At 24.9% G+C, this 22,438-nt stretch overlaps 1 protein-coding gene across 1 annotated transcript; it reads left to right on the forward strand.

Moving 5' to 3' along the window:
• Positions 1-317: 317 nt before the first annotated feature.
• LOC145848587 (uncharacterized) lies at positions 318-20,535 on the forward strand. Its single transcript, XM_082953957.1, has 12 exons — positions 318-401; positions 989-1,152; positions 2,499-2,706; positions 3,456-3,548; positions 3,784-3,844; positions 4,944-5,092; positions 9,385-9,657; positions 11,136-11,271; positions 12,888-13,086; positions 16,798-16,818; positions 19,903-19,969; positions 20,347-20,535. The coding sequence occupies exons 1-12, from the start codon at positions 329-331 to the stop codon at positions 20,403-20,405; spliced, it is 1,503 nt and encodes a 500-aa protein (XP_082810083.1). The 5' UTR covers positions 318-328; the 3' UTR covers positions 20,406-20,535.
• Positions 20,536-22,438: the final 1,903 nt, after the last annotated feature.

A 22,438-nucleotide genomic window follows, 5' to 3' on the forward strand; every position in this document is an offset into this window, starting at 1 on the left:
AAATTAACACTGGCATTTTTTGAGCTAATAAAAAGTTCTTGTTTACTAATTCTTAATTTTTTGTTTATCTCATCCAATATAGTACATTATGTTTGTTTTCTACTAATTCAAAATATTTTAAACCTTATTTTGTTTGTAACCATTTAATTTTTTTTTCTTCAAATACTTGACTAAGTAAAATATTTATTGACTATGAAATAATAATCTCATTTAGCTAAATTAAGATTCATAAGTATAGTATTAAGTACAATATATTAAACAGCATTTTGATACAAAAATTAGTGTAATTAAAATTAATTGATTTTATGCAGTTAATAAAAAGCTTAGAATGACAATTTCTACTTTCGTAGTGGTTCTTCTTTTTAGCCTTTTCTACAAAGTCAATTGCCAACCAGAAATAAGTTAATTTTTTTTTTCAAATTGGTTGTATTTTAACTTTTTTTATTCTTCTATTTTAATTAAATATAATTATAGTGTTCACACTAAACTTAAATCACTAAACTTAAAAATTATATATTAAAAATTTATTTAAAAAACACAAGTTAAGTATAATTTATCTTATAAAACATTTGACAAAAAATTATAGAGTTAAAGAAATAAAAACTTTCTTTTACTTTAAGATTACCTCAGTATGTATAGAGAAAAAAATTACTAGTAATACAATTACTTATTAAAAAAAAAAACTTATTATATTAATTACTAGCTTTAACTATTAATATATTACTTAAATTATTCTATTTTTTAATGTTTTTTCTGAATTCTAGTTTAATTCAAAAGTTGTCTTTATAAATTTAATTTAAACGTAAAGTTTGATGTGTAATCATTTTTATATACATAAGTTCACACTATTGCCAAGAAAAAATAAAGTAACTTTGGCTGAAAATAAATGAACCTGTTTGTAAAACAAACTATTTTTTTAAACTAAAAATATTTGAAATTTCATTGCTGAACCACATTGGAGTTTAAGTGTAATATATTATTCTTACAGGTAATGAGGTGGTAGCGGTTGAAACAAAAAGCCTTTCATTCCCTTGTTTTGATGCTGTACTGTCAGAGTACCTGTACGATCCCTACAGCAAAGTTCCCAACCACTACAAGTTCTATGTGTACGTTTTGTTTGAAGGTGACGAAGTTGCCAAGTTTAAAAGAACGGTTAGTTCAATAGATTCAATGAATTTAAAAAATATGTTTAGTTGTATAATCATAGTTGTAAGGTTTTTTTAATGTTTATATTTGTCACTTTGTTTACAACAAACTTCGCTTGAAGTACAAGTAAAGTTTTCATGTTTGGATTAGTATTATAATTTTTAAATTTATAACTTGTAAATGCTTAACTTGAATTTTTTTAAAATGATATTTTTTTAGCTTTGCACATAACTCAATTTTTCTGTATTTCAATGTTTAAAAAGAATAGTTAAGGGCATGGGGGGTATACCTTGAATTTTTACAAGTTGATCTTATTTTATAGAGTTTTATTTGAGCTATCAGATATTTTTAACTGCTTGATAAAACTCAAAGTAATTTTTGAGATATAAGCGATCAAAGTTGGTGACCTCAAAAGGTTCCTAATAGAAGGCAATAACTAAAAACGCAAAAAAGACTATTTCACTAAAAATCTATCTTCTCCTTCATCTTTTAAGCAATCTTCTTCAAATTTTCACAGAAAGTGTATTATAAAATTTTATAAAATAAAAAACACTTTTTTTTGTTGTTGTTTTAATCTAAAGGTTTTATGTTTTAATATTTTTAAAATTCAAACATTCAAAGTCCTTTAAACTATAAAAGGAACGTTTCCTAAAAGTTTGAGGTCTCTATTTCAAAAAATAAAGAAGAAAATAGATTTTTAGTGATATTTTAAATATTGAGAATATTGACCCCAAAAAATTTGCAGTCCATATGTTTGTAGTGGAAATTTTTTATTAAAATTACAATATCTCAAAAGTTGAATAAGATTTTTTAATACTATATAAACTGGCTTGTAGTTTGGCTTTAATATGAGATCCAATGTTATTATTAGTAAAAAAATGTCGGATCCCCTATCCCCTTAACTTGGTTTATTTTCACTCTTTTAAATCTTATATTTGAAGTTTTACAATAAAAAAATATATAGTACAATGAAGTTTATGCATTTTCTTGTAAAGTAGTTAAATATGTATAATGTAATTTGCTCGAGGTTTTACTATGAAGTGTTGGGCTATTTTTGTGTATGATGTATACATATTAAACAAAAAAAAAATTTCAATTCTAATAAACCATTAAGTTTAAAATGTTTTCATAAACCCTATTTATCTGTTATTTTGGACTAAAATAATCAGGTCATCACTTAAAAGAAGGAAACATGAAATATTTTAAACTTTTTCTCAAAAACTTTAAAAATATTTTACCCATTATATTTGTTACAAACTAAAATAAAAAACTTATTTTCCGACACCTGTATACTTATTCTACCCTGTATATTATATTTTTAACACTAAAACTGTTATTACCAAACCACACAGGGAATCAGTGAGATGTTTGTGAGTATCAGCACAGGATCTATGCTCCAAAACGACAAGGTTACGGCAACCACTGGTGGCCAGTTTGTCATCGACCAATCACGTGAGGGTATGGAGGGAAAGTGGAAGTGCGTGTCAGAAGCTCCGCTGATGAGCTCCGTGGAGAAAAAGGGTTACAACTTCATATACAACACTCAAGTGGAAGTGCAAAGTTTGTATTTGCAATAAATACTACATTTTGATAACGGTTGTAGTTCATGTACAAAGTATTTCCTGTCAACCAATGAAAACACTTCAGATTACTTTGGTGATTCCCAAATTTTAACAATGACTTAGAGCTATATACTCTTCGTTTTTTATGTGAGAAATTTTTTATTATTTTTTTACTAAAAACATCCCTTTTTTTCTGATTATGCTGGTAATGAAAATGTAAGTTATATGTAAAATTGGTTAGTATCTGGTTTTAAGAAACTACAAATCTGCTTTATATCAATTGTTTTAATATGGTTGAGAATGGTATAAATTGATGTTTAGGTAGACATTATTTGAGTTGAAATAATATAAAAATGAAGTTTAATCCTTATTATTTAAATAAAACAGTGATTGTGTTTTTTAGATAATATAATTGATTCTATAACTCAACAAAATATATTTTTTTTAAGTTTTTAAACTATTTATCATTGAGTATTTCTAAAATTTAAACTTTTCAGCCAAAAAAAATACTTGACACAGCATCACTTACCAAAAATTGGCATAGAAAAATATCCTACAAATTTCGAATTAAAATAAATTTGAGTTAGCTTTGAAATAAGTAGGAGCAAGCTTAATGTAGTTTTAAACATATTTATGAAAAATGCAAATTTACTAAAATTTTACTGTTTATGTTATTGTTACAAATGTAAGTTCATCTTATTGTTTAATATTATTCACAACTTTTGTTCATAAATTAAATATTTACAGAAAAACCAGTATTATCAATAATAAATGGGCAGAATTACTTGAAGTCCAGTGTGAACTACAATGTAAGCGTGGCTGAATGTCTGGCTAGCAGAGGTCAGTTTATTTAAATTATTTTTATCTAATTTATTAATGAACCAATTAGAGTTATTTGTTACTTATTAACTATTTTTGCATTTTCGTTATATAATATGTATACTTTCTCATTATAACATTTTATTTATTAATATTGTTTTTAAATATTTGCAACTATAGTTTTTAGATTATTACTGAAAGCTGCATATTGTCTTCAAAAACCAATAAAGTAAGCATTTTTAAAATAAAAAAACAGGTAAGCCACTAGGAACTTTAGAATGGATAACCACCAGTGGACTAAAATTCAATGCTGTAAAGTAAGTTTTAATTAAAATTTTATTTTAATTTAAATTAAAAAATTATTATATCATGAGCTATATAAATATTGAAATCGTTATTTTTGAGAATGAACTTAATTGAACTAACTTAAAGTTTGAATTTTCAACATTCAAGTTCTATTTTAAAGCTGTTTCACAACCACTTTGTTCAATAAATTTTGCTTTTAATTGAATTTATATTGATTGTAAGTGCATCTGTAGACTCATTTGAACTTTTAGGTAAGTTGAAGATAATTTTATTTTTAGGTTGTTTTATAATTAGTTGAATAGATGTCTTTCTTTATTATTTTGAAGTAAATCGTTTTGTTATCTAAAAAGAATGAAAAATATAAATGTTTTCTTATAAATTTGTTGATATTTTTATTATGAAAAGTTAAATGAGTTTAAAAATGTATTAGCACGAAGTGAAAATTAAACAACAATTTAATATTTGCATATACTCAGTATGTTTCATACGACTTTCGATTGGTGCTTTTAAATTTCAATGTTCCAATACAACAAGTAAACTATAAAAAGAGAATGTCTCAATTCTTTAATACCTAGTAATATGATAGGCTTCCACATTGTATTACGTTTATAAATATATTCAATCTAAAACTAAACAATGGTTCCAAATAGTTATGATTTAGTATAATAAAATTCGTAAAAAAATGTATTATGTAAATGGTTGTTATACTCTTCGTGTTTCTTAAAAAAAAATGATAAAGTTTTCTGAAAAAACCAATATATTATCTTACAACATAACCCTAACATAAACCTAATTTAAATGTTTTGATATTTTGCAAAACTTGGGCTAATTAAGATATTTTGTTATAATAGTTTAATTCGACTCGACTTAATTAAAAAAATTTGATGTTTTTTTTTGTTTCTCATACTTACAGCATCCAATTTTGTTTCAGTTCGTTTTATAAACTGAATAATTCGATTAACAACTTTATGTTTTTTTTGTTTCGTTTTCTTACTTTGCCTAAAAAGTATGGTCATGTCAGCGCGTTTTTTAACAATTTGAAACCCTAAAATACCTGTTTTAATATAACGATGTGATGTTTTATTAATTTTATTATTAATATTCATACAGTACCCGATGGGAAGCGGGAAAAAACGCTTACAACCAGAAATCCGAGTTGCTCATCCACCCAACAAAGTACTACAATGACGTCACATTCACCTGTTTGTTACGTCATCCCACCGGCGATCAGCACAAGGAGTACAAGATCAACGTCACTTGTTAGTTTTTTTTATTAAGTTTATATATTTTTTGTTCTGTTACCGATCTTTTTTATTAACATCTTACGTTTTATTTTTTGAATTGACTCACACTCCAAAATAAACATTTAAAGTTAGACGGTTTAGTTTCATTAATATATATTGCGTTTACTTCTTTTTTTGTTGAACACGACTTCTAACTTGTGGTTAAAAATTTGTTGAGGGAAACCGATAAGGTACGCACTTTAAGAGGTATGCATCCGCGTAAGGTACGCACTAAATCGCGAAAACGAGTGGAATCGAAATGAGTGACATATTTTTTAACAAAAAAAAAACATTTATTAATTCTAATTTTCAAATATAGAACAGTTGTCATTCGAAAAAGTCTAAGGGCTCTAAAGTAAACTAAAATGAACTGAGTTTTTATAAAAAAATGCAGATATAAGGTGTTGTTATGGTAAAATTTCTCCAAAGCTGTATGGCACTTTTGTCTAGGTTAAAGGGGTTTTAATGACGTCCTCTTTGTACTGCAGTACATATTTGATAGTAATCATCACAAACTTGTAATGCTTTTAGTTCCCTTACAATCTCATCCTTGAGTTTATCTTATAAAACTAAAATATCCTGTTATTTTAGTTGTTATTAATTTTCTCTTCTGATATATATCTCTCACCTATATCAAGATTTTGTTAGCCTTAATTTTTTTTTTAATTTTGTATTATAATTATAACTAAATAAACTATGGGCAGCCAAGTATAAAAAATCTTTCCCTAGTATAAACAGTTGCTGCCAAGCGTATAACTTCAAATAAATAAAGTTTATAAGAGATTTTCTTAAAGCCTTCTGTCTAAAGTGAATAAATTTACTGATCGCTTAAAATAGTTCACTTTCAAACATTAAAATAAAGTAAAAGAATACTAAGTTTATAAAAAGGTGTATATATGTCAACTAAAATGTAATTTCAAAAACTGTCAATTGCTAAAAAATATGATAGAGCTTCTTTTATGTTTAAATAGTTCTCAATGTATTTTTAAATAAGAAAAAAAATCTTTTTATTAACTTTCAATTGATGTAAAATTTAAAAAAAAAAAAGTTCCTTAATTAAGTTCCTTAACTCTTAAAACAAAAGTTTTGATAAAAAAAGTCTCTTGAGCTCAGCAACTTTAGTAGCACAACAATTTTTTTGAAGGTTTTTAACACTGTTTTTAACAACTCTTAAAAATTTGTATATTTTTTCATCTGAAACATAATAAAATAAAAATATTTTTGTTCACCATCATCTCATGTACATCTCGGAGTTTTCTGTGAACTAAATAACTAAATAAATAATAAAAAATAGAAAAATACATTACTTAAACAAAACACTTTAATTTTTTTCTGTTTAGAAAACCAGTAGATTCTAGAATTTAATTTAAATGACTGCAAACTCACTTTAATGAAATAGTTCAGTGCTAAAATTACTAAGTTTATTATTTTTGTACAAGCAGTTATTTTGTTTATATATTGTACTGAATCCAACTATATTTTACTGACAAATAAATATTTTAGTAAAAATGCAATTACTGCAAAGTTTACATAATTAAGTTGGGTGTATGAACCTGAGTTTAAATAAAAAAAAGTTTAATATTTTTATTTATTTTAATATCAAGATATATGTATATATATAACAAATAAGTGTATACATTTAATACTTATGTTTTTAGTTGTGTGATTTCAAACAGTTTACTTTTGCAGAGCCAGATACACTTAAAAAAAAAACAACTACTTAATTGAGTTAACTGACTATTGTTTCGGCACTACTTGCACCAGTTATCTAAACATAATAAAGTTCGTTCAACGAAGCCTTAAAATTTAACAAATATAAACTTTTTGATGTGTTTAAAAAAAATATTTAGTAAGTTAATTTAAAAAATGCTAACACGCAAGCATTTTATGTTTTGTTGTGTTCGCAGTTATTTTAAATTTTTGATTTTATTAAAGCAAATCTATTTTAAAGATAATTAAAAAACAAATTCCCAATATCTTATTTCTCCAAGCTGCCTAAGCTACATCTTACTTTTCTGGTTGGTCTCTTATTTTAAATTAAAATAACTGTTATTATCTTTTAAGTTCCATATACATTTTGAAGGTTCTGAATATTTCTCTCTTGTCTGTTTTTGATGTAATCCTAAAGCATCTTATTTAAAAAAAAGTTTTTGTATTCTGGTAGCTCGTTGTATTACGTAGTGGATTAGATAGGCATTAAGTTAATTAAAGTTTTTGTTAAATATATGAACTGAATTCATGATTTGTAGTAACTAGCATAAGAAAGAACTAATATTATACAACATATTTTCAAGCTAGTATAAACTAGGATATAAATAGTCGAAATTGTAAAAAATCAGTTGTTAAGTTATATTACCGTCACAAAGTTATTATATGCTTAATAGTTTTTTTTTTGTTTACTTGAAAATTAAAAATATCACAAAAAAAAAAATAGGTAGATACTTTTGCTTATATAATTTTACTCATTAAAGCTTAGTCTCAAAACAAAAATTTAGCTTGTAAAAGGTTAATGTACTAATATTAAGAAACAAAAATTGTAAAACAAGTTCTTAAATCAACAACTTTTTTAAGTTCCTACAATTTCTTAAGACGTAAAAAAGTACTGAACCATATCTTCAAAATTAGAATTGTACAATATTTGACTTTTATTTTGTTTTTATCAGTAGTGAACTATAAAAGTATATTATTTAATTAAATATTTTTTTTAATTCTTAAATTAAAACGTTTGTGAGCTGAACTTTTGTTTGATTTTCTATAACTTTTCTGTTTTTGTTATTGAAACAACTTAAGTTAAAACAAAACTACAATTTTGTTGTTATATACATTACTGTTTAATCCGTTTTTTTTTCTACATATTTTTTTTTCTGCATGTAATTAATTATGTGTAAGTTTTCTTTGTGAATACATATTAATAATAACATGAAGTAGAACAATACTGTCATGTGCTTATTTTGTGGTCAGAAAGTTCTTCAAATGCATATGAATGATTGCATTGTAAACATTCACACTTCATTAGGTTTTAAAGCTGATTACTTTTTGTGAATTTTTTACTTTCTCAAGCTTTTTCACGTTTAATCTGCATTTTTCTTAAACATGTTTGATGACTGTATTTTTATACATTTTTTTATTCGTTTATAAAAGGACATATAACAAATAGGTGTGAAATAACTTTATTAAATTTATAATTTTTGCAAGTTCTTAATTTAATTTTAATAGGTTTCAAAAAAAAGTGTTATGAATATCTACTGAGCTTTAGAACAAATTCATAAAACTAGTAGAATTGGCGGATTTACGATAAACTACAAAAAACGTGTAAAGAAATTTTCAAACGTTTTTAACATATGCCAAATGTGTTTTAAGTCGACTAATTAAATATTCATCGGAGTTTTGACTTTGCTTGTTTATTATAAATTATTTAAAGGGGCTAATTAAAATTTTGGCAGGTTAACGTGTTTATCATTGAAGTGTAAAATATTTGACCTGCTATGAAAAATAACAACACTTAAATTTAGTAAAATTATATATAACTGGTAACAAAGTTATAATAACCAATTAGAAATTGTTGTAATAAAAAATTTAACCGATAATTTTTTTTAAGTTTTATTAGTAAAATAATTTCAAACAATAATATAAGTAGAGTAGCTATGTTTAAAATAGTATTTACTCAAAATGTACCACATTTATTTTAAACTTTGAATTGTACAGTTATATATCAGAAGTATAAAATAAAAAGTATATAGTAGGCTCGAAAAACAATTTATGTATTGAATAAATTTTAAGTATTTAACATAAATTTTTTTTTCTTTAAAGTATACAATAATTTGTTGTAATCTACACAAAAAATTTGTTTGTTATTATAATATTAATCTGTTGAATTAATATTCAAATACTTTTTTCATAAACCTATGAAGTATTAAACATATTTTTTGAAAGTTTGTTATTATAATTGCCAAACTCATTTATGTAACCACAAACTTTACTAATACCACAAGTATAATAATATTTCCCTCAATGAATCTAAATTAACACATTTTACCATTGACACATTGCAAACTTATTAATACCGCTATATTAATTATTTATTAATTAATTAATTTTTATTTGTATTAATTTTACTTTATCGTCGCATCACTAGCTTTCACCCCTCATAGCCAAAATTTTCCTCAAAGAGTCTAAATTAACACATTCAAAAAATACAAAACACTTTAAAAAGTTAACAATCGTTTTTAAGTGAAAATTAAAATATTAAAGATTTTTTTTTCACACAGATCCGGTGGAAACCCCGGAGGTGAAACTTCACAGCAACGGAGCAGGGATCAGAAAGTACAAGTGCGTTGCTAGCGGCAACCCCGCACCCAGTTACGAGTGGGTCACCAGTGACGTCAGCGCGACCAGGGACGGCGACACTTTGGTGCTGGGTGATGACGTCAGTGATAGTGACGTCATATACGATTGCGTGGCGACCAACTACTTGGAGGGGGAGGTTTACGGAAGGCAGAGTTCGAAGGTGACCAGGGAATTTCTCAACAAACTCGTCTTTGGTTTGTTTTATTTGACATTGAAATTTTAATATTTGTGAACTTAAATATTTAATTTGCTTGAGTGCTAAACATTTTTTAAGAGTAATAAATATAAGTGTCCTGTTTCGAAAGTTTTGTTAAGATTTTATTTATTTAAATTTGTTTTATTTTTTTATGAAATGTGTATAATTGAAAAATGTTTTACATTTGTATCTTTTCTTCTATTTCAATAGGTCGTTGAAGTTATATGTTTTTTAAACTGTATTCAAAGTTTATAATACTTTTTTGTAATCGTTGAAAAAAATCAGTTTTAATTGAACCATGCTAGTAAGTAAAAACATTTATATTCTACTTGTTGCACTACACACTTAAAATAAAATATGTTTGTTTTTGTACAAGCTAAACGATTTTAAAGAAGTAAAATATGATTTTTCTGATGAATTTATCTTAGAAAATCAGCCTTAAATCTAACGTAAGCTTGTTAGTTCTGTCAGTTTGAATTACATGAAATACTACACTTAATTCAGTATTTAGTTAGAAATCGGATTAAAAGTTCCCAAGTTATGCATAAAAACTCAATGTTTTAAAGCATTTTAAACTTTTTAAGCTGTTGATTTTTCTTATCTTCAGTAAAAGAATAAGTTTCATTAGTGCACATAGATTTAGTGATAATTAATTGTTAATAAAATATAAGTAAGTTTGTTCTAAACATCTTTTAAACTAATCAATCAATTACAAACAACTTCTAGTACTTTTAAACCATCGGCTTAACTCATAAGTTATAAATTTTGGATCAACTGCGTCAGAAAATTATCTAAATTGCCACAAATATGTCATACTGTCAAAATTAAATTGGAATGTTTTCATAAAATGATGGTAACATGTTATTTTTTCATTTTTATTTTATTGAAGCTACAAACAGCCACTTAAACGATGAAAATAATAAAAATAGCATTCATTAAATTTTTTACAGTTCAACAATTGTTTTTTCGTTTTATAAATTTTTATTGATCTTCGACAGACAAATAAACTCCGTAGAGACCTGCCATAAACATTATTGCTAATTGAAACTTACGCAGACCGCTTACAAATCAACTAATCAAGTTATAAATGTTTATGTCTGTTGAAATATTACTGAGAAATACATTTCAAAATTTATCAACTACGCATGGTTTTTATTTCAAATCAAACGTTTTTCAAATGTTAAAACTAACAATGTACCAATAAGATTTATTTAGTTTTGAAATGTTCTAAATGAATCTTAATATTTTCAAATTTCATATTACTTAGCATTTATCTTTTTTTAAACAGCGATAAAATATTTTTAGTTGTTTTATCTTTGATAGTTATTAGAAAAGTTTACATTGAAATATTCAATAACGTTTTATCATTTTATTTATAAATTATTAGATGGTATTTTGTCCTACAGAATCAACAATAAGATACTTATAACAAAATAAAAGATTACGTATATAGTTAAAAAATTAAATTTCTTTCAGAGCGAGACTCAACAAGTGTAAGCGCTTCTTCCAAACAACTGATAACAGCAATCGTGATTGTCAGTATTTTGGTAATTTTCATCATGGCCGGATTTGTTTATTATTATTTCTGCTACGGAAACAACAGAAAATCCAGGTTTTATTTATTTTTATTTTACTTTTTGTTTGGTCTTAATGCGTCACATGTTGATTGATAACGTTAAAAAAAGAAAAAAACACCGTAAAAACTTTGCTGGAATTTTTAAAATAAAAATTGTGTAACATTGAGTGAAATAAAAATAAAGCGTTAGAATTTTGCATAGTATTGCAATGTAGTTATTCTAGTAATGCTAAACTGTTTTTTATAAACTTAATTTGGTATTTTTATATAAAAATGTATAAATGTCTCCCAAAAAAAATAATAAAAGAATTTTTCGAGGTAATAAATTATTTGTTTTATAAAGAAAATAAATATAGAAAAGTTACTAAAAACTTAGTTTAATATAATTAAATCACGCAGAATAATTTTTTTCTAACAAACTAGATTGTTTAATTAGTTAATCTAGACCAGGGTTTTCAAAGCTTTTTTCAAATGACCCCTTTTAAGAAATTAAAAAAGCTATGGCCCCCTTCAATAAGATTACTAAAAAATTGCTATTAAATGCACCTAAGACCTTTTTTTTTTTGCTTGTCATCAACAACTCAGAATATCTAGTGTAACAAATTATGACCTCATGGGCCCCCTGCGGCTGCTTAACGTTAAAAAATATAAAAACACCGTAAAAACTTTGCTGGAATTTTAAAATAAAAATTGTGTAAATTTTGAGTGAGTTAAAGTATATACCGTTAAAACTTTGTATAGTTTCCAATGTTGTTTTTCTAGTAATGCTAAACTGTTTTTCATTAACTTAAGTTGGTATTTTTTATGAAAAAATGTCTAAATTAAAAATTAATAAAAGCATTTTCCGCGGTAATAAAATTAATATAGAAAATATATCAAAAAGTTCGTTGAATATTTTTAAATCACATAGGATAAATATTATTTTATTTTATAACAGTATGCTATTTAACAAACTAGATGGTGTAATTAAATAATCTAGACCAGGGTTTTTTAAATTTTTTTCAAATAGCCTACTTAAAGAAATTAAAAAAGCTATGGCCCCCTTTAACAACATAATCAAAAAACTGCCATTAAAAACACATAAGACTTTTTTAGCTCTTTTCAACAAATCCAGAATATCTAGTGTAAGTTTCACATTATGACCTGATGGCCCTCCTGTCGCACTTTAATTAAACATATGTTTTTTATGGTTCTTATGGAGTATTAAAATAAAAAGCAAACATGTTTTTGATTAAAACATATGTTGAGTTTATTACTAATAGTTGACTGATATTTTAAGTATATATTGATGTATGCAATTCCAGGTAAGTAAGTTTTAGAAGTTTTTTTTTTAATTGGTAAAAATAGGGCCCACTTCTATTTTGAAAACTGTTTATAATCAATTAAGAAAATAAAGTCAAATACAAAGTTTATTAGTTTTAGATGTTTGTGTCATTAGAAAAATAAGAATTTATTTCAAGCATTTTTTTTTAATAAAAAGTAACATTTAAAACATTTCACATATCGGGCAACCATCTAGTGTAATAGAAAATTTTTATAATTGAATATAATTAAAGAAACTGTTTTAATCTACCAGCAGCCCATCCACCAAAAAATATTAATTTAAAGTAATTCAGCTTCTAATATAATAGAAATAACAAACAACCCATCAGGCAACCTAACCACGTAGTTTCAACTCGTAAGATGACTCCCGACAAGGGGGAAACCCCATCTGTGAAATCAGAAGACGACGAGGAGGGATGCGACGTGGACATCCAGCTTCACCCGTACGCAAGGAAAGTTCCCCCTCCGCCCACGTATAATCACCACCAGGGGTCGCTGCAGAGGAGTGACGTCAACACTCCTTACAAGGTGGGTTCATGTGTGTATATGTAAATTAGTGTAGTTATTTTTAAAGAAATAAAACTTTTAGTTTAGTAATATCTTATATATCAAACAACTTTAAATTGTCCTTTGTTGTACGATTAAATAAAAAATATACTATAGACTGATTTAGTCATATAAATCTTGTTCTGTTTTATACGCATGTATATTTAGTTTATCAAAATCTTTTAACTTATCTGTAACATGTTTAATCAACCTAATGAAACTTAAACATAAAAAAAGGAAGTATTATTTGATATTATTCAGTTTTTTTTAAACTAGGTTTCATTTTTTTAAGTATCTGTTAGACACTTAAAGTGTATAAGAAGAAAGTGTAATAGCTGACTTGAGTTTGTTGCAGTTTTGTATATTTGTTTTGTTTTCACGAGTAGTTTTGAATTATAGTTCTTACAAATGTTTTTTTTTATATCAAAATTTAAGTATCGTTTGACCATTTTCCAGTAATTATTTTTATAAGACTTAAAACTTTTTACTTATATAAATTCATACATTTTTCAACCTATATTCTTAATTATTTTAATAGTATTCCATTACTTTAGTTTCAAAGTAGTTCACTTTTGAGAATAGTAAAGGTACTAAACAATGACATTGACTTTACAAACCTAAAGCAACAAATTTAAAGTAGATATTTTGTAAAATATAAGTTTATAACAGTGTTATTTTATGTTTTATGTATACAGGGTTGCCACTTTACCTGGAATCATTGAAAAACCTGGAATTCGATAGTTTAGGCAAAAAAACCTGGAAAAACTTGAAATTTTCGATTTTTGAAAAAAACCTGGAATTTTGGTAAAACATCACTAAAAAAACCTGGAAAAACCTGGAATTTCAACAATTTTCACATGGTCAGTAGTAAAATTTCGATTTGAATCAAAAAATCTATCATATAAATAAAAAAAATTTGTCATCAACAAAAATTTTTTTATTAAAAAACATATTTAAAGTAGCTTTACAGTATATTTTCGATGTTTTTTATGCTATATAACACAGTGTCTTACCTTTAAACTTAACTTTAAACTAAAAATAGACCCAAAAATGTTTACTTTTAAAAACCTGGAAGAAATTTTGTAAACCTGGAAAAATTTTGAAAAAAACGAGTGGTAGCCCTGTGTATAGTAAGAAACACATTACTTTTATTTTGTTGCACAATCTATTTACTTGTGCAATTCGAGGTAACGATTAAAGTAGTAAAGCAGCATTTGAAAATCATTAAATCGCAAACGTAAACCGCGTTCAGTTAAATCCAAAAAAAATTTAACACATCACATTTATACTAAATTTTTGTTTAATCTCAAATTCAACTCTGTTGAGCATTTAAACTTAAATTTTAAGAAGAAAAGTGAAATTCGTTGTGTGTGCAGTGCATTCAGCCAAGTTGTTGTATATAGATCGATAAATAGCCACTTTTATATTTTATCAGCACACCACAGCGGTCTGTTTTATAATCTTATCAGCTTTTTAAAAGTTTCGTGTTTAAGTTTTGGTAAACTTTTTGTTTTTAACTGTGTTTAAAAGTTTAAGTTTGTAATTACATCTCCAACATCCAGCTAAAATTTTAAGCTTTGGTTTGGTTTAACTTGTAGGTAAATATTTAGATAGAAAAAAATTAATTTGAGTAGCTATCAGTAATCTTATCCAATTTTTAAAATTGTAAGGATATAGAAGCATTATTTACCTTGGTGAAGTATATGTATTTGTAACATAAAAAACCTAATTGTTTCTGTTTTTTTTAAGTAGATTTAAATCAAAAAAATATTTGTAATTAATTTCAGTTCTTAGTAAAAGTTAATGAGCTTAGTAAACTTAGATAAGTAAAAAAATTAAACTAGAATGCAAGCTTTGAATACATGTACCATTTTGAGACCGAAATTGAAACAAACGATAAGATTATTTTCTTATAAAAATTTAAATATACAAAGTTGTTTAAAATAGTTTTCGAAAAAGGTTAAAGCCACATGACAAAATCAAATAATGATAATCAAGTTTCTGAATGTTTTTTTAGAAAGTAGTGACAGTTTTATACAAGAATGTGAATCAAGTATAGAAATAAAAACTTTTTCTTAAACATTTTGCTTTTTTCGTTGTGAATTAAACAAAGAAAAAAACAAGAATAGTCTTAAAATGTTTGGACAAAAGACTTAACCATAAAGTTAAGCAATATAACATCTTTCTTTTCAGAAATTAAAATCACTGTCATTTGAAACAGGCCACTTTAAAAGAGCACAAGTAGAACATGATGATCTCGTTATAATTTAAATTTTCCTCTCAACATTTCAGTAGGGGGGATTATTAGATTATTTTCGTGAGTGGCTCCTATGCTAACCTGATTATGACAGCTCGCGTGGGGAATTAATAATTGCGTATATGGATTATTCATCGCAAACATGTTTTTACCCCTTTTGCTTAATTGCAATGATTACTTTAAATGGGATTTAATGCAAGCGATGTTGTTCAAATATTGCAAGTATTTACTTACAGCGTTTATGTTTTGAAATGCACTCACCTTTGAAAGTGTTTGTGTCTTCGTTTTTAATGTGGTTTAAAATATTACTAGTAATAATTGTATCAATAGTAAGTACAAAAAAAAAGAACTTTATATTTTAAATCAAACTGAAAGTATATGATAATTTGCATCATAAGTTAAAGAGGTTAGTCTCTAGTTTTAAAAAGTTGAAAAGTTTACTAATAAATTAGTTTAACTAAAAACCTTTGAAAAGTTTAGAATTTAATATGGTGTTTAACGTTTGACACGTATTTTATTAACTTAATTCTGAGTAGATAAAAAAATTTTTAACATTTTTAAAGTAGTTCAGCTTTTTGTTAAAAAAAAACATTTTAGCATATACAACTAGGTTACTAAGTCACTAGCTCCAAAGTAAAAAAAAAATAATTAGTTGAAAAATACGCTAGCGCGCCATGCATATTAAGATAAATCATTCTCTGTATTGACTTTTACTGCAAAAAGCAAGTCGTTTCTGTTTTAAATATTTAAAAGACGTTTGCTATTAAAAATTAAAACGGTTTGAATTATGAATGAGTTCGAAGTCAATTTATTGTTTTGACAAAAGTTTTATTTTTATTTGAAATGAGAAACCTTTTTATTGTAAAAGATAATTGAAATTCGGTTTGAATGAAAGTCTAATTTAGGTAGAAACTTCTGTATTGTTTTTTATCATAATTTTCATCTCTTAATAGTTTTTTTTTATTTGTATTAGATTATTTTGTTTTCAACAATAGTTTTCTGTTTATAATTAAGTCAGAGATTTAATTGAAGATTTTATTTGAGACGAGTTAATATTAACTGTTATTTTTTACTTAATCTCTTGGAAAATTTTCAATTTATTTGCTTAATTTATAGAATTCACTTTGTTGCTGTTTATGAATTAGTAAACAGATGAGAAGTTTTTTTTTACTTTTAGAATCCATTTAAGAACATTTATTTTTATTGTTTAACAATATAATAATAAAACTGGTTGTTTTCTGCTTTAAATATCTTACAATTTGTTACTGCTATTTTTTGTTTTGATAAATTAAAAATTCACTAAATAAAACATAGCAAATGTTTGCTATTAGTAATAAATATTGATTAATTTATCGCATATGACAAATAGGAAGCCAGTAGTCAATATATTAAAATTGCTAACAAAAAGTCTAGACTTAAATTTATTTCATCAACAGCCGTATTGGATACACAAAAAGGTAAGATAAAACAAACATCAAATTTTTATCATTGGTTTATTTTATTTGAATGTATTTTTTTTTATTTCATATTTTTGTTTCGCAACCACTACTATGGTTTTGTGGGCTTGTACTTTGTGCACATTTTTTCATTATCAAGTGTTTGAAGTTTAAATATTTTGATTTAAATTTTTAAAAAAGTTCAAGTTGTATTTTCGTGTGTGTAAAGTCATTTTTGTCTGTTTTGAATGTTCCAATACTGTTTGTAAGCAAAATAAATCAAAATCTTTATGCTCTTACCGAGGATCAGCTTGTTACTAATTGATTCGGTTTATTAAAATTAGCTATAATTAATCAATACAACCGGTCATTTAATTGTTTTTGTAAGTAATTAGTTATATCATTTTATTTTGTTATTATTAAATTTTGAACTTATATTATTTATTTAAGGAGTAAGTAATTAAACTGAAGTTTTAATTAATTATGCAATTAAAATATAAAAATGTTTTTTATCGTATTACAACATATACAAACAGTTTTCTAAACGCATTTAATTTAAAGCTTATACTTTTTAATAATAAAGTCAGTTTAACATAAAGTATGTTACGAAAATGTGTGTGTAACGACTGATAATGTTTTTTTTAAATTATAAAAGAAAAATATAGCATATGTTATGTTTTTATCTTATCTAAAAAATAAGATAGTGTTACTTATATGTAGTATATTTTTTCATAATATATGAGTAAAATATAATTTGAACGAAAAAAAGTCTTAAATCTGTTATGCAACAATATGATAAATATTAATTTAAACTATTATTAAATTGGTTGCTTTTTGTAATAAAAACAATTAAATTTGATAGTGTTACATTTAGCATATTACAACAACAATAAGTTTAACTGTAAGTTGTATTTTTACTAGATAAAAACAAAACAAATAAAAACTAAATAACAAAAAAGACCTAAAAAAAAAATTATATTTTAATAGATTAACTTCAGTTGTTTATAAAAATTATCGTAACTTACGAAACAAAACATGTTAAATAACTTTACTGGGTTATTTATTTAGAAAAACTTAATAATGAAACATTTTTCTTTAAAGTTTAAAATATTTAAGCAAAGTTTCAAGAAGTTTAGGTTTGTTTCATATAAATACGATTGTATTATACAAATCATTAATATATAAAATAGTTTTAGTAAAGTATAATTGTATTTTATATAACATACATTTTTAATGTTCTTGAAAAAGACTGCACATTTTTATATAAAACATACTTATGTATGTACCTACAAAGTTAACAAAATTTAACAAATTTATGATTGAATTTGACAACCACTCAAAAACTGCTAAAAGTTGCCAAAAAATAAAGAGTTTGTAAATTATTCATGAAAATTTGCACTTGATCAAGTTTGATGTAAACCTAATGAGACAATATTTAAAAACCAAGCGAACTTTGACCCGAGAAAATTGTTGTCATGTCCGATTTAATTAGCGTCTCCTAAGAGGTCGTAATTCAGTTAAATTATAACTCAAGGTGGCCTTAAACAAAGTTGTAAAATGTTTTTTACTTGTTTGATAAAAAATTACCGTTTAATATAAGTAATCCATTTTAAATTATGATTTACTGTTAAATGTGTAATGCCTCTACCCAAACTTTTATTCTTTATAAAGTTAAATAATTTCGTTTTAAAATACGCATTGTATTTTTAAAAAGATTAAACTTAGAGTCACTGAATATTTTTTCTAAAACTATAGTTGCGCAGTGGCATTGCTACCAATTCTTATCAGTCAAAATAAACTCATAAATGATGATATTTTATTTCTGATGTAAATATTTATGTTAAGCTAACCTTACTTTAAAGTGTTTGAAATATCACTAGTCAAATGTATTATAAAACTTGTAACTTGTTTTTTTTTTGTATCAATTTACTTTGAAAAAATAACCAACAAAAAAACTGTAGTAGCTTCAATGTAACATTTTACATGGTTTACCTTTCTTTTTTCATTACATAACTTTCTATGTGTTCGGTTTCCTTTGTTTCATGATGAAAAGTTCGAACAAAAACTAATTGCAAAAATCAATCATTCGATGAGTTCATTGATTTTAGTCAAAACTTGTCAAAACTTCATGTCATTTATGACCGCAACTCATCACTAGTGTGTTGTAATTTTCAACGGCCACTTTTTTTTTTTATTATGCAGTTGTTGTAGCTTTGAATGTGTCAACTATTTTTAAAGCTATGAAACTCGTTAAACTGTTTTTGGCAGCATTATAGTACTAAATAGTTGAAATTCATTTAAATTTTTGCTGTCGATTTGTTTTAAGCATTTTCAAAATGAAGTTTTTAATACTTTTTTAATTTTTTTTTTTTTAAATTTCAAATTACAGTGATTAAATTTCAAATTTTAATAGTTTCCGAAAAACCAAACAACTTAATTTTTCTTATTGTCGGTCTTTTGAGAATTTTACAATTTAAAATTTTCATAAGCAACAGAGCAATCTGCCCTCTGTAAGAGTCGCACAGCCAATAAACGCTTCTAACTATAACCGAAACACTCTGCCGACCCATCCAAACTATGTTTATCATGTAGTGAGTTTTCATTAACTTTCAAGTTTTTGTTGTTTGTGAGTTTTAAATTTAAAAGTTTCCGTAGGTTTTTTTTTTAAATATTTGTTTGAGTTTTGATTTTTTTGCTGCTTAATTTCATATTAAATTCTTGAAGTTTTTTAATTTTTATACACTCTTATTTACTTAATTGTTTATTTCTGCGTTAAGACCTTTGTGTTTTATGCCTATGCATAATAAAGAAAATTTATTAAATTTATCATAATTTAGGTAATATATTAATTTGAATAACTTAATGTTTGAATATAGCTTAAAATATTAAAAAACAAATTCTGATAAGTTTTTTTTTTCAAAAATTAATCTATTATGCTATTTTCTGCTTAACTGCTAAATTACACAAGAAATATCTTGAACAAATCTTTAGAGACTAATCCTAAGAAAAAATAATTAATGAAATAAACCTAAACATTTTTGCGTGCCTCGTATTAAACTAAATAGTTCATTTTTATTATAATTTAAAAAACATTTTTACAAACAGCCTCCACTACTGATACAACATCAGCATTCTTTTAATTCTTCAAGATCAAATTTCCATCATCAAAATGGTTTGTTTTTATATGTTGTAATTTAAGTTGTTTACTTGTAACAAAACAAACTGTAAAGTACTAATGGTTGATTAATACTGAAAAATTTTTAAATGGCTCTTTTGTAATTACAACAGTTCCTGTTTATATAGAAACATTGTTTGTTTAGTTAATATAAATTTAAAGTTTTAGAAAAATTTAATACGTGTTTTTTGCCTATAAGGTTTTTTTTCTTAACATAAAAACGTTTTAAACCTATAATTGTATTTTGTTATTTAAAAAGTTTTGAACAAACCTGAAACCTCAAATTTTCTTTGTATATTATGTTTATATAAATTAAAATTACATATTTTTTATATCAGTTAAAAATACCAAATATTTTTAATACTTTTTTTCAGATGAAAACGCAATGTTATACAATTCATCAATGAAGAGCGAAAATTCACATTTTGTATGAGGCAGAATTTTAGTTTAGAAATTTGCTGCTTTTGTAAAACAACTGTTTGATTGAAGTTTCAATTAAAAGTTTCAAATCCAACTTAATGGCTTACACTTCCTAAAGAATCAAAAATGATTTGAAAATTATTTTAAGGCTTTAATTTAAGCTTACTACCAACTGTTTATGATATGAAACATTTTTTTGGGAGTATTGCTTAAACAATGAGATTATTTTTAGTTTTAATTATATCGGAAAGATACACAAAAAAATGCTTTACACTGCTTTATTTTGCCGAACTAATTATGTTGAACATGTTTTATTCAAGAATGGTGGTCCTTTTTCTAATTTTTGCTTCTTTTTATTATTTAGTTTACTTAGGTTTATAACAGTACTGTTTATAAAAAATACATTATTTGAAAATATGTAATGACAATTATTTTAGTTAATTTTTTTTTTGTAAAATCACATACCAACTGTTTTAATTGCAGTAAAATGTTTTTTGTAAATTTTTATTAACTTTGAACTAAAGTGTCTGAACAATTCATCTACCATCAAAGTTAATTTATTTTTGTTTATTTTAAGCATATGTATTGTATATTTTCAATTTGTCATCAAAAAATGTATGACTGTGTTTAGTTTCTGAAATAAAATCTGTTTTAATTAGTAATTTTGAAATGTTCACATTAAAATTTATTGTTTTAATTATTTTAAACACAGTTGTCTAATGTATACTTTAAGTATGTTTTGAAAAATACTTTGAACTGTTTTTTGTTTCTAAAATTTAAAAAATTAAGTTTTATTTAGTAATGTTCATTTTTGCTTTAGAAGATGAATTAAGTTTTTGTTGTAGAGTGTATTAGCATCGTAGTTTTTTTTGAAATAAATTTTACTAAGTTTAAGTGAAAGTATTATAATAAAAAAAATTGGTTGTAAGAGATATACACTTGTAATACATTTTATTCAATGACACTGTTAACAGTTAATATTATATAAATAGAGAGTGTATTAGAGGTGTATATCAGGGTTGCTACGGGTCAGGCTAAATCGGACTAAGTCAGTTTTTTTTTTGAAAAAATTAAAAAGCCAGTATTTTTTAGTTATAATTCACAAAATTCATTAATTTTCAAAGCTTTAAAGTGGTGAAAAATAACAAAAAATACCTTTTAGTCATGATAAAATTACAAAACTTTCCTATAAATTTACTTACAATACCATTAAATTCCAAAGCCTACAAATGGTTAAGTTAAATAGAAATTCATTTATAAAATCAGAAAAAAATTTCAAAGTTTTCTTAGAAACATGTTGAACTATTATTCTTTTGAAGAAGTAGTTGTTGTATGTAATCTTTTAAGTATTGATGATCTGTGGCAAGGAAACTTCGAATATAAACTTTGATATATACACAAAATATATTTTTCAAAAACTTAGAACTAGACTGCTTTTTGTTTAAGTAAGTTATCAAAATCTTTATGTTTATAGCCTCGCTGAAGTACACATTCTGAACACAGAAGCTACTCAATAGAAAGTTTGTAGCTAAGAATTACTAGTCTAAATAAAAAGGAAACCTGAAATAACGTTTTTAATTTAGTTCAAAAATGTGTAGTGAATAAGAAGTGTGTACCTAAAATGCGTATTTGTCAAATTATATGTACTCTAAATACGTACTAATCAAAATATGTGTACTCAGAATGCGTATTTAAGTGAAAGTGCGTACTTAATAAGCATGCCAACCCTGTAAAAATGCACTTTAGTTTTTAAGACATTATTGCTTCATTATTTTGTTGTAAGAAGTTTACTACGTTAATTAAGAATTTTCTTACCTTTTTTTAACACTGTTCAAAAACAGTATAAACGAGTGTTTCCCACAATGGGTCATACATCTCTCTTTGGCTCCATTGTAGAAAGTTAGGGGGCTATAAGCTGGAAAGATGGGGGAAGAGTTACTAGTAAAAGTGTCGTAATAAAATTTTACACTGGGTTATCTGGAGTTGATGGTGAAAGTAAAAAAAATCTACGGAGTCTCAAAAAGCTCTAAGAATTGTTCTTAGAGC

This window comes from Thalia democratica, unplaced genomic scaffold (genome assembly GCF_965202585.1).
Source record: "Thalia democratica unplaced genomic scaffold, ktThaDemo2.hap1.1 HAP1_SCAFFOLD_1546, whole genome shotgun sequence".
NCBI lineage: Eukaryota > Metazoa > Chordata > Thaliacea > Salpida > Salpidae > Thalia > Thalia democratica.